Below are 19387 nucleotides of genomic sequence, written 5' to 3' on the forward strand. Positions count from 1 at the left end.
TTTGCTCAAGGTATTACAAGTTAATTAGGTGAGGAAGCTTCGATGAGACTCTACACTGATTATGGCCCAGGCAGACAATACTCTAGCATTTAATCAGCTCCCAGAAAGCCCTGATAAAACATGAGAGTCAATCCAAACTGTGAGAAGTTGAATCAATACAGAGTGGCTTTTTAAACCATCATCCATGGACAGTGCCTCATTGTCACCTCCTGGTATAAGATGTCATTTAACATTGGGGCTATCAACTAAATATAGAAGCCAGGTCTGAGTCAGGGGTAGTAGTGTACTTTATTAACAAATAAAACAGTGCCATACAGGCAAAAGCGTACTTCAATTGCAAAACAAACACATATGTATATTCCCACATGTAGCAATGGGACACATTTCAGACAGAACAGTAGGTACCAAGTTCACAATCCAACTAAATGTAGTTCATGGTTCTTCCATATTTTTTCAGTGTATTATAGTCATTATTTAACAGCTGTGACAAAAACAATAAATTTTAAAATCTAATTCTTGATCTTACAATGGAGTAAGGCCAACTCAGCATTCAGAACTTTGAAGCAGAAGTGTTAACAAGGCCATGCTCTTTCAGCTGCTTAAACTGACTAGTTTCTTTGGATTAGAGAAAAGACCTATGGTATCTTGGTGTTGAGCAATCTTCTAGAAGGTGGGAGCTCTCAACAACTCCTATTTCATGTTTATGCACATCTGGACTGACATCCATTTTGATGCTCAGCCTGTAGGTTAATAGGGCTGATCTAATTAGAATAAATTAATTGGTTTTCTAAAAGTTTGAGAAGAAGGTAATTACATAATCAGTTCTTCAACATTCAAGACGTAGATATGCTATCAACTTGATTACTATTAAAACTTGCCAGTTAAGTCTTTCTCATAAGGTGTGTCAGAACCGAGTTAATCAGTAAGTGAACAGAAACAACTGAAATAGATGAGGGATGTGATTTCTCTAAGCAGTTGGGTATATGTGGCACCTCCTTATGTATTAGAGCATATCCAAGACATTGCCAAAACTCTTAAGTTAGCTAAAACACGTTTCACATGAAAGGTAAAGAACAGCAGATAAATCCTGCTCTTTGCTCTTAGGATATACCTTAAGTCCTCACACCAGGGCCATGACTTAAATTTTGAATTATGATAAGGTTAATTATGTAATAAACGTGGGTTGGTTTCCTTTGGCAATCTTTAATTCCCATTCAATAAAACAACAGATTAGGTTAAGGTGTGTTATAACTAGGATATTAAATAAAATGCTGAATATGGGAGAAGACAGAAGAAGCAGTAGACTCAACAGCTATAAAACAATCATGTGACATTTTATAGAGGGGCAAACGCAATGGTATCACTCTATTATAAAAGCGTAAAATAATTGAGGTATATAATAATTGACCTCATTAATAAAAATTCATTCAAATCTAGCTTGCTTAATACTGTGTGAAGATATGATCTTCCAATTTTTATTTAAAATTTTTGGCACATAAAAGAGTAAGTTTCAGCTATCTAGAAACTTCATTTAAAATTTTCATTCATCGATGATACAGGACAAAGTGTTACCATCTGTCCACCACCTGTGTATTTGAGTCCACTGAATCTTAACTGCTTTATTTGATCACATCTGTGTTGGTATTTTCCTCAGATATTTATATTAAGAAAAGAAGTGTTTTGTGGTTGAAACCTTTGGAAGGAGCTTTAAAAAATCTGGCTGTTTTTAAAATAAGAAAGACAAGAGGTGGTATTGTTCTGGGCCCACATTACTCCTTAGAGAACTTAGTCTTCATACGTGAAATCACTCGATTTCATGTCTTTTATAAAAAATTAATAACTAAGGTAAGTAAATTTATAATATACAGCTCTGATTGCCTTTCTGTGTCTGATAGTCTAAACAAATAACAATAAGAAATGTTTAATGTCTATTTCAGTTAATTGAGAGAAATTGGCATGCTAACATTTACTCTAAGGTAACTTTGTTGAAGACATATTTAAGTTAACAGATCTGTCTAATTCTACTATGGTGCTAGGAAAACAGAAAAAATATATATGTATGCCACTATGGGCTTTCAGATAGCCAGGGTCTACCTGAAAAAAAGAAAATACTGCTTTCTTGAAATCAGTAGAGAATGTTATATCATCAATGATGATTGAAGTGATGTCTAGCCATCTTCCAGGAAGAAGAGAAGATGCTTCATGCAGAGCTAGTCAGGGAGGCATCTTGGGGATAGTCCTGCTACTAGTTCACTTTGCTCTCCTGAGGAGCTGCACAAAAGTCACAGAAAGTCAATTCAATCATTATGCCTTGGTAAACACTATTCTCTTTAAGAAGCAAAAAGGGAAACTATACAGGCAAACTAACACTGAGACTAGATGTCTAGAAACTCTGCAAGAATTAGAAGTGGTCAAGAGATTCCTGAGGCAACAACCCACAAAATATACCCACCCCCCGCCACTGGTCTACCTCCACTGCTTTCATGTATGATTCCCTCATCCAAAGTGGGAGCTTCTCACCCTAAGAAGCTGTGAACCCCTGGGCTCTGGACCTATACATCACCATTTCCTAAGGACTGAAAAGATCAGTCACAAGCTGGGTCTTCACCTATTTAACCTCTACAGAAAGTTAAATGCTTCATTTCTGTAATCATGAGGCATTTTATGTTAAAGGGGAGAAAAACAGTACATATAAATTATTTCTGAAAAGCACTTTAACTTGAAATTAAGAAACTGATTACAAGGTTTTATTCCACCAATCAACACAAATTAGTCTACATAGACAAACAAGACAGAGCATGCTCTTTATGGATTTTAATGAGGTGACTCTGTGAGTTGTTTTTACTTTAACACAGACTAAGGAGCTACATACAGTGCATTTAGCAATAATCTAATGAGACAACCATTAATGTGTCAACCTTTTTCCTTCTGATGGTACTGGAAAAGAGTAAGCAGACACAACATACTTTAGGATCGTTCCAGAAGCCTAAACTTGTATGCCAGAAAACACAGCGCAGTTACTGATGTGGAAAATCCAACAATCTTCAGCAGGCCTGGCACAGAAGGAAGGTTTCTTTCACAGAAGGTATGTGTGATTTCAGTAGCTGGAACATCCTAGATGAATGAATATATATCATTAGCAGAAGACTCCTACATTGACAAGGAGGGGCAAAACTTATCTGTAAAATCATTGTACAATATGCCTTGGAGAGTGGCACCTACAATTACATCAGAGGTTAGAAGACAAGAGATATGAATTTTTCATGTAGTTACTGGTCTAGAGATGAAGCTGCCAAACTTACCTCTGATTCAGGTTCTTCAATGTCTTGCTTTACCACCTTCCCCAGAGCATTCAAGATCTGAAAGAAAGTGGCAATGGTATTATGAAATAAAGTTCTTTAGTTTTGACAGATTCAAGGTCCTGCTGACTACAGATGAGCCCCTTGAGTGGAATAAGGGGCAGAGTAGTAGACATACAGATTTATCAGTGTCAAGATCTAGAAAGACCGGATGCCAACAACATTGCTGGACTCATGAGGGAGGGTGACGAGGCTTCCTTCCTTACCGATCTAGCTGCTCGCTCTCCAGCTTCAACAGCTCCTTCCATATATCCACTCCAATGTGTGGCTGTCTCCGTTCCAGCAAAGTAAATCCTGCCTACTGGTTCACGAATCACCCTTCAAGGAAAGAGAAGTCACACAGTTACCTGTGAATTCACTGAGGATTAAGGAGTCATTTGCTGCCCTAATTTACGCCACAGAATACAGAATAACTCAAATTGTTTTAAAAACTCCCATGCAACTCAGCCAAAGGTGAAAGGCTCCTCCTTGTTTCTGGGTCCTGCACCCAAGGATCTGATATTTCAAGCCAGAGATCAAGCTGTCAGATCATCAATCATTAAAGATGATGTTGACCTTTTCCTAGCCATCCAAAATTGAAATATAAGAACATGCATTAAATCCACAAATTTATTTGCTATATGTCTCTTGTTGTTCTCCATTCTGCTTCCTACATTGTCTTTCCATAGGGGTGCATTCTGCATGAGATCACATCTGATGGCAGACCCCAACCATGCAGGCACTCCTGTATTGTCAGGAGGAACTGTAGTGGTGAATGGGGAGACAGGGAGAGTAAATGATTTCTGGCAAAGAAAAGACCTAAGTGATTATATGTCTGTCTCCTTAAAAATACAACCTGTGTATAGTTAGTGTCTATGAATGTACCTGGAGACTAGATGAGGGCAGGGAAATAGGTCTTCTCTACCCTAAAGGCCTTAATCTCAACCTACTGTCACACCTTTTTCTAATTCAGGAATCTGTGGCTTCTTTTATTCCCGATCCTAGTCTCATCTTAAAGTCTTCTACTTTGACTTCATAACTATTCCAGTTAATCCTGCTATCACATCACTTCTCAGCCTTTTGGATAAGATCAAGTGTAATCCTGCTATCACTAAGAAAGGGTATTTGATTCAATTAATTAAAAAAGAAAACAAATAAAAACCTCATGTAAAGAAAGGGTTAATAAATTATTCTTCCTTCATGGACACAGTAACCTTCAGTTAACTCTCTAGCTCTGTTCCTTTGGAAACCAAATTAAGGTATAATATCATCTTTGTTACCAGGCAACACTGCCTGTGCTAAAAATGTCTCCCCCAGCCCCACAGTGGTAAATCACATCTGGGCTGGGAAGACTGGCATGGACTATAAGTACCTAGTAGGAGGCTATCACTCTGGGCTTTGTTGAATGTGGTGCCTCTTGTGACTCGGCATGTCCTTTGCAGGGACCTGGGACACTATGCCTATGAGGCTGTTACAAGATATAATGGTACCTATTATTGGGTTTTTAGGCCAAGATGGACTCCCCCACCCTGTGTGGTTATCACCTCCTCACACCTTAGCTGAACACAGTGGGGATACCTCCTCCTAAAGATTAATATGATACTGCTCTGCTGGCAAGATGTTTTTAGCCCATGTCCTTCTGTGTAGACTAGTGCCCAGTACTTCAAAGTAGTTGTGTGAAACTAAATGTCTAATTGAACTCAAGAAAGACCCTTGGAGGACACCGCAGCTTGCAGAATTCTCACATGTACTGCTAACATCTGAAATACTCACCAGTGTTCTGCTATTGTTCTATGTATTGACAGATGTTCTATGAACCAACATACTTATTTTCCTATGGCCATCCAGAAATATACAGACTGACTACTTAAGATATTAGAAATAGGAATGCTGACTACTATTTCTAAAATTCCCATTGAGCTTTGTTTATATTGTAAGTTTGGTGCATGTCTTGTATTAATCAGTATAAGTGTCTGGGTAGTACCTTCCATATTGAGTCATGATGCCAGGAGGAAAGTAGGCGGTATAACAGCCACCGGAGTACTGTTCTTCACACCAGTTCTTTTCTTCATAATGCACTGGCTGAAGTTCATTGGGGAGAAAATGCCAAAGAAAAGACAAAGCTGAAATTCTACTAGTCAACAATGAAGGCTCCTATATATTTTACTTTAACAGAAAGTTTACATTTTTTTAAAAAGTTGGACCTGTTTTTGTATCACACTTAAGGGGAAACGTGACAGAATCAAGTAATGGCCTTTTGTGAGGTACCAAGTAACTAAAGATGTATACTTTGACTTTCTCAAACTCTTGACTAGGGGCGATATGAAGTATTCCAGTATCTGGACACAGGGAATTTCTAGGCAGATTCTGAAGTCTTTAGACCTAAGTCTACAGGAAATCCCAGCAATAATCAGGTCCTGGAAAGGTCTGCTCAAATCTCTGGATTCTCTAAATAACAGACTTTACTTCCCTATCTACCACCACATTACTGCTGAAAAAAATGGGGGGGGCATGTAGAATGGGGAAGGGAAGATAAACACAGTATGTAAGAGGGATTCTTTCAGAACCACTTCTCTAAGCTACAAAAGTGAATGATAGGCATTCTGATCAAACAGGGAGAATTGAAGATTAAGATATTTCTCAAGGGACATGAAAGAACAGTTCAAAGATAATTTCCTAAAAGACCCCAAGCTATCTGGTAGGATCTTCAGAAGAAATTTCATTCTCATACTTGTTTTCAGTGGTGGATTGAAAGCACTAAAATTCCTAACTATGCTGTCAATTGAGTCTACTAATGGAAAAATAAATTAGTATAACTTTGACCTGGGCTGAAAGTGTAGATTTAGTTACATTGTCAAGTATGTACTGAGGTGCCTTCACCAACAAATGATGATATATCTAGAATTTTATGTCACAGCAGTCAGATGATATTGGCAGGAGGGCAGGCCATCACTTCTGGGAACTGATCTTATCCACCCTGGAGATAATACCTGCAGCTCCAGGCTCTGACTACAACTGGATACCAGTTACTCAGTGAACATTTAAATAGCCCAAGGGACCACTATATCAGAAATTGCTTGCACCTGACAACAACTTTTAATGGCCTTCTGTAATTGTTAAAGTTGATCCTCTACTAAGCATATCCCTTTATACTCTCTTCATAAGACTGTTAGAAAACCAGAATCTGCTTTGCTTTATTTAGAGCAAATAAAGCAGAACCTGCTAGGTACTAAAGCTGGGTGTTCTTACTTGTAAAGCTTCTTCAGATCCCAGCACTTTGGAGTACAACTCACAGATTATTTTCTTCCTATAAAAAAGAACCAAAAATATTAAGGACGTAATAACTGATGAGTATAGAATAAACACTGTGAATTCCAGGGCTCTTGCTGCCAATGAACCAGATTTATCAAAGAAAATTTAAAATCAGTGGCCTTCTGTAACTACATAAAATGGACAGTTCCATGAATCTCTGCAATCTGATGAACTCCATGCCTCAATACAGTTATTTGATTTGAAGATTCAACAGCATTTTCATTCTTTTTTACATTTTTGCCTCTCTTTCACTACCCAACACCATATCTATTCAATTAAAATGAGGAAATTATTTTAAGTTAAATCCAGTCATTTTAGAGATTGATTCTAAGTCACTTTTCTGTAATATGTAGATTTCTATAATAATTCCTATTATAAGTATGTAGTATGCATGACAGTATCTTTTAACTATCCTATATTTATGTTTTACAGATACTATGAACATATAAAGCTCATTTAATCTTTTAAGCATAACATAAACTATGCTAGACCAGGAGAGGCCTATGGTCATTCCAGTCTAGTAATCTGTCACTTGAGAGAATGGTTTGTGGACACAGGACTCCAAAGGGCATTTGGGGAGTAGGCACGAGGTAATGTTATCTCAAACATAATCTTTGGTTAACCTCATAATTCCTTATGCAATTGACTAGCACAGAACACAAGCATACAATACAATATACAGATGATGTATTATAGAACTGTATCCCTGAAACACATGTGATTTTATTAACCAATGTCACCCCAATAAATAAATAGCCACAAAAAAATCAGTACACTAATTTATCTAAGTACTTCTTGGAAAATATATATTTTGAATTCATAAAAACTCTTGGTAAAATGTAAAAGTTCTAATTTACTAAAATCACCCAGTTTAGAAATGAATGGTTTTATTTGGGGATTTGTTGGAACAGGTTCACATGATGTAGTTATATACTTTTGGTATTTACCTTCTTTAGTCTTTATGTAGTTTAAATATTGAAAGTGCTCCAAAATATTTGTTGTAGGCTAACAAGTAACAGAAAAAAGAGTTGCTAAAATGTGGCAAAGGGTTTAATTCAAATCTGTAAGGCAAGCATTAAAAGCTGGACACAAATGGTCAAAAATGGGTGAAGCAAGGGAGTAAGGGAAGGGAAGGTTATACTTACTATTATTAAATCATATTTTAAAAGATGGCAATTTTATGTTGCCAATAACTTGAGAAAAAAATTTTTTTGTTAATCCTTACCCAAGGATATTTTTCTATTTATCTTCAGATAGAGTGGGAGGGAGGGAGAGAGAGAAAGAGAGAAGGAGAGACAGAAAAACATCAACGTGAGAGGGACACATCAACTGGTTGCCTCCTGCATGACCCCGGCCAGGGCCAGGGACTACTGAAACCGAGGTATGTGCCCCACCAGAATCGAACCTGCAACTCTTTGGTCCGTGGGCTGATGCTCTAACCACTGAGTCAAACCAGCCAGGGCTAGAATAATTTTAAAACATGTTCCCAGTACCTCTGAATACATTTATCCAAATGTTCATGTTTATACCATTTGCATAAATCTCAGAACTTCCATCTTGTGGATACAGTGTTAAGACAGGAGGAGGAGGCAGTGAAATGATAAAAAATGCTTATTGCCACCATTTTACCATGCAACATTTTAAGGGAGAGACAAATGCCACTACTGAGGTGATGTCACACAACATTAGGTGGCGATTTGAGTTCTAGTACAGACAGGAAATTATGGTTTCCTTTCAAGGAGCTGTTTATACTACAGATCAATAATCATAAAAGAAAGGCAGAATTGGAAGAATTCTCAAAACTATTATCCTAGGTCTAATCCAAGGCCCTCATTTCAGAGATAAGAAGGTTAGGGCTCAGTGCAATTAAGACAATTGTTCTACATGACTCTAATTAATGACAAGGCTGAGGCTCAACTCTCCTGAGCATCCCACCTGTAGTAAGCGCTCAGTACAAATTTATTGAAACAAAATCCATCCTCAGCCTAGAATGGTACCCTCTATAATACAGATATAGATGACTAATTCTTACCTACTTCTCATGAGGTTACAAGGAATAATGCAACATTTTGAATGAATTAGAAAACAAAGGTATTGACCATCATTCTGAAAAGTTTAATGAGGCTTAACTTATTTTCAGGACATGTAATAAAATCTTTATTAAAACACAGTGAAACATAAAATTGAATCAACCTACATTGCAGCTAATTTTTCATTCATGAATGATAAACCAGTTATAATAGAAATATGTCATTATTTACTGTATTTCATATTATTGAATCAGGAATGAGTTCATACAAATATATCAAAAAATTATCTTTCCCATTCCTTCTTCCCATTAAAATTAAAAATTTTTAGAAAAGTATGTAACACAAGGATGTTGGAACAATGAACTGACTGATTAGTGGGTTCTAAAAATGATAGATGGGGCAGGATCAGGAGGAGGGTATCAATGGGGAGAAAAAGAAGAAACATCTGTAACAAAAATAAATAAATTAATTTTAAAAATAATAAAAATGATAGAACATATTTTAATGATAGCCAAAAGAGGTCATTGTGTAAATAATTTTGTAGTTGAATTTACCCAGTGGTTTCTAAACCTGGCTGTTCATCATAATCATTGAAAAGCTTGTTAAAACATACAAATACTCAGGCCTCACCCCTAACCTACCTAATCATAATCTATCAGTCTCAGAAAAATATATTTTCCAAATATTCTCTTTTAAAATTTAAGTACAGTTGGTATATAATTTTATATTGGTTATATTAGTTTCAGGTGTACAATATAGTGATTTGACATTTTTATACCTTAAAATGTAATCACCCCACTAATTCTAGAAATCACTGTGTAAACTTATCACAATATTATTGACTACATTCCCCTTTCCCTTTCTACCCATCCCCCACCCCCCTTCCCTTTGGCAACCATTCTTTTGGTCTCTGTTCCTATTATTTTTTTTGTTTTGTTTGTTTGTTTTTTTCAGATTCCACTAAGTGAAACCATACAATATTTTTCTTTCTCTGACTTATTTCACTTAGCATAATACCCTCTAAGTCCATCCATGTTGTCACAAATGGTAAAATTTCATTCTTTTTATTGCTGTGTAATATTCCATTCTGTGTGTGTGTGTGTGTGTGCGCACGCGCGCGCGTGCACACAATATCAAAAATCCTATGGGAGATTTTGATGCAGTCGGTTCTGGGAACTGCTGCTCCAGTCAACGACGTATTCAGACTTCTAAAGGTTTTGCCATATAAAAATTTTTTAGAAGTTCAGATATTATTTGGAATCATAACCAAATGTCTATACCCAGGCTGGTATTTATTTTACTATTAATAAGAAAGGGAAGCAGGAAATCCAAAAGAAAATGTCAAGCATAGTGTGTGTTGTAATGAAAGAAAGTATGCATTAGATGCTATTCCTGACTTTGTGATAAGCTAGATGCAGAGCCTTGGCCAAATCATTTCCCATTACTGGACCTACAATTCTTCCTCTATCAAGTGAGTAGGTGAACACTAAAATAGTTCCCTTCCTGACATCAAATGTCATGGCAGCTTAAATAAACTAATCCATGTGCTAATTAATGTAGGTACTTCTGCAGCCTTTTTTTGACTTCCAAGGTCATCCAAGTAATTCTCAAAGCAAGGGCTGCTAATAAATTTGTTGTTTAATGTTTAAATTAAGTGCAGAGAGAAGTATACATTGGTGTGTGTATTGGTCCTCTTCAAAAGCTAACAAAGGATTTAAAGCTACTGCAAAAGGGGAAGTTCAGAAATTCTCAGAGGCAGCCCCCAGCAGCTAAATTACTGTTTCCAGAAAATATTCTATTTGACCAAATGATTCCAAGGCAAAAACAAAACAAATAAAAAAAACCCAAAACAAACAACAACAAAAACCACGAAACAAAAATACAAGGCAGAAAGAGAGAAAGAAAGAAAGATCCATTGTCTTTATTTTTTTAATTTTTTAAAATTCTTTTATACTAGGAATCTCTTCTGAGAAGGTAACATCAGAACTATGTCTTAGATAATCTAGATAATTCCCCTAATAAAAGGGAACACTTTTATGTACGTAAGTTGAAACAGGTTCAGACACATATGTATGGATTTGCTTTTCAGAAACAGTGCATGTTAGAGAACTTTAGTAAAGGGATAAAGGTCTTGCACAGTGATCAGGTCTGAGTCTCTAAAACTTTTTTCACAGCTAACATCTGCTATGATTTTTCTCCATCTATCTTACAGGGAAACCCTGGCATCTCAACCACTGTAAAATAAAAATATGTAAAACAAAATTAATATATGCCTATGGGGAAGGACTGTGTCGAGGGGGCTGTAGTAAAATACAAAAAAAAAGTTGATTTATTAGGATTTTGAGAATATTAGTGAATTATTGTTTTTCATAATGCTATTATACTGTTAGCGCAACATGCACAATATAAAGCTAACCTGTTGCATAAGTTTCAGAAGTAAATTCTTACCTTTGGTCTTTTTGGAGTTTAGCTAGTTGGACAGCTTTTCGAGCAAGAATGAAGCTGTAGAGAGAGGTTACATTTGAACAATTATATGACAACAGTTTGAGTTGCCTCTTCTTTTGAAGTGCTCTTGCCTCCATATACTGAGCATTAATAAAATCTCCCACACCCTCCCAATATTTCCCTCTACTAGAACAAATGCCATGCTGTCTTCGGTCTGCCTCTGTATCCAAAACCTCTGCTGAGCTGTTGCTCCTAAATGACAGATGGCGTCCTATTTAATATTTACCCCGAAAGATTGGCAGCTTTTGGCATATAGTAGGAAATCAAATGTCTGAAAAATTAATGTTGCATTAAATGATTATCCTGGTAATGACTATTGCCTTCTGTCAAATACTTGATAAAAGCTAGAAAAACAAATATAAATAAGTATCTGTATTGGATGCCATGATGGGCCAGCCAGATTCCTCTTCAGGACCAAGCACTCATTGCCCACAGCTCACAGCTGAATCCTTCTCCAGCAATTCCACTCTGCAGCAGAGAACTGCCTGCTTCAAGATCCCTTGTCCCCCCCCCCCCCCCAGAATGACTAGCGCAGGAGCGCAGTGGGTATAAGACCTAACTCCTTGCTTCAGTGCAGGATACCTCTGAAGGATCATCCAGATCCAGAGCTCACTGTGGGATGGATGGCTTATGCCTCCATTGGATCAACACTGAAAACCAATCTCTTCCTCTGCTTTATCCTGATTTATTCCCTTCTGCACAGGTAGTGATTCCCAGAGCACTTCCCAACAAACCTCCTGCACCCATATCTCATCTTTGAGTTGGCTTCCCTAGTACATTCCCCAAATTTAGTAACTCAGTAAAATTCAGTTATAACCTGTCTGCTTCCCTTTAATCAAACAGACTATATTTGTTATATTAATATTACTAATTGCATATATATTTTAAATAAATAAATTGTGATAAGACATCCTTAGTTATATTATACTACTACTAGAAAACACTTTTTTAAATCCAAATAAGCTAAGGGACAATGATACCTCCATTTGAAAAATGTTTAAAAATTGTATTTCTTTTGTTCTAGACAAAAAAGACAAGTAGATCAGGACTGAAAATGAAAGGGCTAAAAACAAGTATTTCATCCTCTCTCTCACCCCCAAATTAAACTGTTTCTCAATTTGATTAGCAATTCCTTTAGAGCTGTTATTTGAGATCATTTTAGAAAGCAAAGATATAAAAACATATTTACATTAATCCAGAGAACAGTATTTTAGAGGAAGTTGTTTAAGAAATTTGAACTATTGTACTTTATGGGAAATAACATTTTTTGCTTGATTTAACACCTTTTGTTATGGCTTGCTAGTAATGATTTTGGTTAAATTTTAGGTTTATGCAAGAATCAATCATTTTAGACTTATGTGATTATTTCAATGAAAATCACCAATATCTGATGAAAGATTAAATCATTTGGCTAAAAAAACTTCTTAGATCTTGGCTGCTTTTTACAGCTCCTTTTCTAAAGGGCAGTTAGTGTAGGCTATTTCTGTCGAATCTCAAGTTGAGAATTAAATAACCTCTTTGACTTACTTCCATATGGACAACTATCCTGTAAGTTTCTTCAATGTTTTATTGAGGAAATCAAACACACTGGCTTTGGGTTGAAAACATTTCACAGCTGAAAAGTCCAAATTCTTTTCTAGTTTCCAAAAGGCACTAATTATCTCAAACACAATACTGGGCAATTAATACTCCTATCTTCAAGGCTTTCCTTGCTCAGAGCAAAGAGCAGGGTGGTGGCAATATAGTTTCAAGGCAAGAACAGGGTGGAGGCAATTGTCCAGATAAAACATTTTAGAAACTGCCTAAATAACCCCATTACTATATGGAAGGCTTCTGCCATACATATCCTTGTTTATAAAACTGGAGAAAACCCAGAAGGGCAGATGCTACAATATCTAACTCCCAGGGAAAGAAGAACATCATTGTTCTTTCATTCACAAGCAGACTGATCTTGATTGAGTCTCCTAAAATCTCTACCTCGACCTCATGCTTTCCTTTGGCATATAGCAGGTGATGCCAAACTGCAAACTGTAACCTTTCCTGCCCAGAGGGGTTAGAAATGAAGAGGATGTTTGGTTCCTATGGCTATTATGTTGTGAACACCTGCCCTTCTAAGTGAGGCTGATGCTGTTTCTTATATTTTATAGCCAGAGAAGTGGTTATAAAATGTTTTGTTGGCAGTCTGGTTGCCTAGCCTGTTTTCTGTGTCCCTTGGGTCATGGGTCTGCTCCTTTTGTCTTTTGTAATTTCCCTTCAAAGATGCAATATGCATGAGCTCAACTCTCCCAGGGGTAAAGGGGAAAATCACTGGTCTCTAAAAGTCACTCGAATGCTATATGAATTGTGCTCTTTTGTGGCCATGTGGTGGAATAAATAACCGTTTTGGTGGTATAGCTTTGGGGAGGGCTAAAAGATATGGCAACTGGGAGGCTGTGGCACTCCTTACCAATCTGTGGGAGCCCCTTTCCCTCTCTGGACCAGTCCTCAAAGGACAGAGCAGCTGTGTGTCAGATTGAGAGCAGAGGAGAAGAGCTTTCCCCTGGACCATCCCTGGTGAAGGAAGTCATAGAGTGACCTACTAGAAAAAGTGCCATCTACTTGAGGACTGGATCTCCTTCAAACTGCACTTACTAATTGGTTATCCATCTTACATCCCAGAGAAACAATGAACATATTAACATTTGCTCTGTAGAAATGTTTGGAATGGAGAAAAGGATAAATCCCAGAAACCCCAACTTTGGAAGATTTTAAAGAATAAAACAGTTCTCATTCCAGAATGGTTGTGGACATTCTGCTTCTAAGCAGGGTTGTCTATCATACTACCTATTTAGTTGCTTCTTTCACTGTTCTCAATATATAAGTTTTATGGAGGAAAAAATAGATGGGCACAAATTCGAATGTTGTCAATTTTAGTAAAGCTCCCAGTGTTCTTGTGTTATATACAAAACATTACTGTAATATTTTAATACATGGAAACATGATATATTTCTATAGGGTTAGTTGTCATTGCTTGAGCTTGATTACAAAACAAATGTTCTTCCAGTGTCCACACCAATACACCAACACCATTTGGAAAGTGTAGAACACCCAGCTCTAACTTACCCCATGATAGCGGGCAGTGATCCATCTGGCTTGGTATCATCTAGGGTTATTGAAATTGGAGCCTCCTCATCTTGGATGATCATACAACCACAGTAGTCTTAAACAGAAGAAAATAAATAGGATATTGAAACTGACCTCATCAGAGATAAATACATATATATACACATGTATATATATATATGTATATATATTTTTTTTTGCTAAGGGAAAGACAAAGCTTAAACTATTGGTTTTTGCCCAAACCCTAGATTCTATTTGATAGAATCTATTTCCTATCAAATACACACTCTTGACTATACAAGATGTCTGTTCACCCAGACACATGGAAAATGACCCATCTTGATGACCTTTACATAAATATCATGTATGACAAATACATTAGTAAAACTGTAAGATGATCTTGGAGCCCTTGAATACATAGGGAAAGAGATGGGTGTGTTAACGAGAATCACCCCTATTAACTCATGGAAGAAGTGGCAGGAAGGGATCCTTTGAGTATGGGCAGAAGGTTTATCAACAATAGCCACCATAGCATTTCAGCCTTGCCTCATTTAATCCTCACAATAACCTAAGTAGGTCTCATTGTCACCATTTTACACAAAGAGACTGATGCTGAGAGAGTTGAAGTGTCACACCACAGGCCACACAGCTACTAAGCAAGTGAAACCCAGGAATGTGTGACTTCAAAGCAATGCTCTTTCCATGGTCCCCCTTTGCCTCACTCTGCTCATGAAGAGTAAGTGGGAGAACATATGCCAGGAGTCAGGGTAATGGTGGTCCTGCAACTAGTGGGATCTCTTCCTTCCCTTTTACTGCCAGCAGGTATTCTTGGGGTTATTTTGTGTTACGAAGGGTTATAAGAAAAAAAACAACAACTGAGATTTCTGTTCCTTTCTCTACCAATTTGAAACCACTTACCTTTTTTTTTTTCCCTATTCAGTATCTAGTATAATGTTCCTTAAAAAGGTGTGGTTCCTTCAGTTAATATAATTTAAACATGAACAAATGCAGCCTACCCTTCTTCTTCCAAAAGGCTTCCTTGTAATACATCATACACTTAATGATAGCTCCCATTGGAAGACGTTGCACTAACTGGTTTCTCTCAGGTGGCAGCTCTGGAATAAAGTGAATCTTGGCTGTCAGAGTTGGAGGGATGGCACTAATAACATATTTGCACTAAAAGACACAAACGCAAAATACCACCTGGTGTGAAACATGATATTTATCATTTTGAATAACAATGAGCAGTAACAGCATATAAAATGAGGTCACTGTGAGGCAAAAAAAAAAAGGCAAGTCAACCAAGGCTGGTCATTTGGAAGATAGAGCAGGAAACATACCAGCATTAATTATGCTGCTGCTTATATTTGGTAAGAAGCTACAAAAGACACAAAGTCTATTTAATATATGTTCCTTTTGTCTAAATTTAATTACCTCATAAACTTCATGATTCAATGTCTCTATGATGACGTTGTCACCTGACTGATCAACAGAGGTGACAGGACGACTTAGTTTCACTCTGTCCCCAAGACGGCTCATTATCAATTCACTCACTTGACCAGATCCACCTACAAACTTCCGTTCCTACAGGAGAAGGCAGGAAAGAAATGTTATAAAAACCCAAGGAAGGAGTATCATATTTGCCACTGATTAGAAAACCTCCAGAAAGTCAGAGGCCATACCTCTACCCACTGTACACTTAACTGTTGAAAGAACTCATTAGGTCAGAAGCAAAGTCTACCATGAGACCTCGATTATCATGCACTGCAGTTTCTGGCAATGAAAAGCAGATATTAGTTTATAAAATCACAGAATTCAAAGAAATGGTCCCCTATACCAGTGGTCCCTTGACTGGATGCAAATAAATATCAGCAAGTCTGTGGGCTTCAATTGTCCAAGAGTGCAGTGCATGGAAGGAACCCTGAGAAAGTGCTTCTCCCATGAGATATGCTTTCTTTTTTTAAAATCCTCACCCAAGAATATTTTTCCATTGATTTCCAGATAGAGTGGGAGTGAGAAAACAAGGGAGAGAGGGAGGAAGGGAGGGAAGGAGGGAGGGAGGGAGGGAGGGCGAGAGAGAGAGAGAGAGAGAGAGAGAGAGAGAGAGAGAGACATCAATGTGAGAGAGACACATTGATTGATTGATTGGTTGCCTCCTGCATGACCCTGACCAGGGCTGGGGATATAATTGCGACGGAGGAATGTGCCCTTGACCGACCGAGGAATGTGCCCTTGACCGGAATCGAACCCACGGCTCTTTGGTCCATAGACTGAAGCTCTAACTACTAAGCAAAACTGGCCAGGGCTCTTTTTTTAAAATCAATTTTTTTTTTCTAGTTTTATTGAAATGGGGATGCGGTTTCTAACTCTCCTTGTTTCTCAAAGGCCCAGCCAAGGTTTGCCTAGGCAGATTAAAATGTCCTCTAAGAGAACAGGCTCAAGGTGCACTTGTAAATCATCTGGTCATCACCCAACGATGTTCTAAGAATCTAAATCTCAGATTTTGAGTAACTTTTTGCAAAAATGTCTGGAGGTTTCAATGCAGGGACAAAAGGGTGAAAGTTAGGCACCTGCCTGTTCTTCCAGATATTGTTAAATAGTTCCGCTGAGTAGCCCTGTAAGACCATGAGTACTCTGCCCGACTGTGATATGCTACACAAATCCAACTAATCAGCTTAATCTAACAAGGTAAATTCTTAATACAATGCATTTTGTAAGAACCAGGGGAATATACTTACCCGGTTGTAGAAGAATCTTTGAATGAAGCACAGCCCAACATTTGACAATTAGGTACCTCAATCATGCTACTCTAGAAAACCTTGCATGAGCAGGCACACAGTGATTTTTATGCTTTTATAACTAACTATTGTTCTAATACCACTACCAGAGTTCTTTATAAAAATATGTCCATAGTAGTTCAGACCTAAATTCATAATCTGTCTTTCCTCAAGAAACTGGGACCATTTAATTTATACTTTGACCTCTTTTTTCCAAGACTTACATTAAATGTTAGTATAGTGTAAATGAAAAGACCACAGACTATTTTCATGTTGTTCACAGTCTACCCTTCCATGTCTAGTATTGGTTGAACTAAATTACTAGAGAATAAATATAAGTTCTTTATAAAGATACTGTGAGTCAAATATAAATTGTCCTTTTCAAAAGGTTGTGTAGAGTTTGGCTAGAAACATCTTGGCTCCTCTGAATGAGTCAGGATACCCTGTAAAGTAAAATATAACTTTAAAGAAGTAATGTATTATTTCTGCCTATAAGGAAAGGCACAAAAATGCAACTGTCTTGCATTTGCTAAAGCTAAGGGTCAATTGGACAATAACTCTTGGGGCCACAAAAACAACTTGGGGTCTTCTAGATATCTCCTAAGGAGAGAAATAATTCACTTAGTGGAGAAAGATTCTATGCCTTGCACTGTGGAATAGAGCAAAGTTAGAAGTAAACTACTCCTAATTAAACCTCATCCCATTGAGGCATAACATTCCTAGGAAAGAGACTCTTTTTTTTTTTTTTTGATGAGAGAGACTTGAAACAATCTCAGAGGCTAAAAAATTGGAGAATTAGGATTATGGCCTCACTACTGGTTTGCTGTGTACCCAGCCAATAAGCTAAATGAGTCCATAATGGAAGTTATATGAAGCCAGGCAAATTGTAGTTGACAGTAAAACTTTATAATCTAACATGTACAATTTACTATTGAAAAAGTGGTCATAAATCACTGTGAAAAGTAGAAGAAAGAACAGTTACTTCCATTCTATAGCAGTTAACATATACGAATAACTAAAACATAGAATGGGACACAAAAGCCTTATGTCTGGAGTAGAGATCACTTTAAGCACAATACTTTTACAAGTACAATAATCCCTCCTTATCTGTGTGAGATGTGTTCTAAGACTCACAGTGGATGCCTGAAACTATGGATAGAACCAAACTCAACATATACCATGTTTTTCCTATACGTACATACACTTTACGACTTCTCTTTGGCATATCTGAACAGCCAGCATCAGTACTCTTGCACTTTGGGGCTATTATTAAGTAAAATAATGGTTACTTGAACACAAGCATTGTAATACCACAACAGTTGAGATGGCTACTAAGTGATCAACAAGTGGGGAGTATCTACAGTGTGGAGACAGTATACAAAGGGACAACTTACATCCCAGGTGGGACAGAGTGGGAGGATATGAGATTTCATCTTGTTTCTCAGAATATCATACAATTTAAACTTATGAATTGGTTATTTCTAAAAATTTCCATTTAATATTTTCAGACTGCAGTTGACCTCAGGTAACTGAAACTGCTGAGAGAAAAACCGTGGATGATGGGGGATGACTGTACTAGAAATTTTTGGAAAATAGTTATTTCAGTAATTTAGCTCCTCTTTATATAAACAGCTTAATTTTACCTACCTCCAAAAACAAAGAACTAAATTCCCAAAACCTAATTAATCCAAAATGAAACATTCTTTAGCTGTAAAATTATTTTCAAGAATAAGAAAAGGAAATGAGAAATTTTTTTTTTCAGAAAAGTTTTCTGAGATTATTTCAAGCTGCTAATTATTCATGTTCAAAATGCAGAAGCAATTATTAAGACACTGATCTGGGTGAGGGCAAAAATCTCAAATTAAATTATATTTGTGAAAGGACACTTCATACCTGGCCTCCGTTGGTAACCGAGAATATCCGAGTGGTGCCACCACACTGCTTCACATACCACAGGAACCACAGGGCAGACACCTCGTGAGGCTCAGAGGTCACATTGATGTTCACAAAGAGAGATGCAAACTGCTTAGCAGTCCTGGTCACAGAACAAGAGTGGATGTTAGGGATAAATACACATATACTTCACGGGACATTATGTTTTTAAAACACAATTTAGTATGTTAGAAAATATTTTCATGGCTTTTGAAAAAACTGACCAACTCAATTTCTGAAGGAATACATATTTTAAATCTTTGGAAACAATAAACTTTCCCCTTGCTTTTAGGAAATTATGGGCTATCTCCAAATATGCTAATCCCAGTGCAGTCTAAAGGATCAATATGTATCTCGGGGATAATTAAGGATATCTGTTCTCACATATTTG

General features: G+C 37.1%; 1 protein-coding gene across 2 annotated transcripts in view; it reads right to left on the reverse strand.

The window, feature by feature from the left end:
* Nucleotides 1-281: 281 nt before the first annotated feature.
* MAOA (monoamine oxidase A) overlaps nucleotides 282-19387 on the reverse strand; it is a 75807-nt gene continuing 56701 nt past the window's right edge. Inside the window, exons 6-16 of one of the 2 annotated variants that reach the window (XM_036271180.1) lie at nucleotides 18958-19099; nucleotides 15722-15871; nucleotides 15304-15463; nucleotides 14288-14384; nucleotides 11129-11182; nucleotides 6588-6645; nucleotides 5323-5420; nucleotides 3566-3677; nucleotides 3303-3359; nucleotides 2967-3114; nucleotides 282-2271 (exon numbers count right to left, since the gene is read on the reverse strand). In XM_036271180.1, the coding sequence (XP_036127073.1) occupies nucleotides 2968-3114; nucleotides 3303-3359; nucleotides 3566-3677; nucleotides 5323-5420; nucleotides 6588-6645; nucleotides 11129-11182; nucleotides 14288-14384; nucleotides 15304-15463; nucleotides 15722-15871; nucleotides 18958-19099 (1075 nt within the window). In that variant the 3' untranslated portion in view covers nucleotides 282-2271; nucleotide 2967. Of the gene's footprint in view, nucleotides 3115-3302; nucleotides 3360-3565; nucleotides 3678-5322; nucleotides 5421-6587; nucleotides 6646-11128; nucleotides 11183-14287; nucleotides 14385-15303; nucleotides 15464-15721; nucleotides 15872-18957; nucleotides 19100-19387 lie in introns of both variants that reach the window. The other variant, XM_036271179.1, reaches the window with a different exon arrangement.

This window comes from Molossus molossus, unplaced genomic scaffold (genome assembly GCF_014108415.1).
Source record: "Molossus molossus isolate mMolMol1 unplaced genomic scaffold, mMolMol1.p scaffold_m16_p_2, whole genome shotgun sequence".
Classification (NCBI taxonomy): domain Eukaryota; kingdom Metazoa; phylum Chordata; class Mammalia; order Chiroptera; family Molossidae; genus Molossus; species Molossus molossus.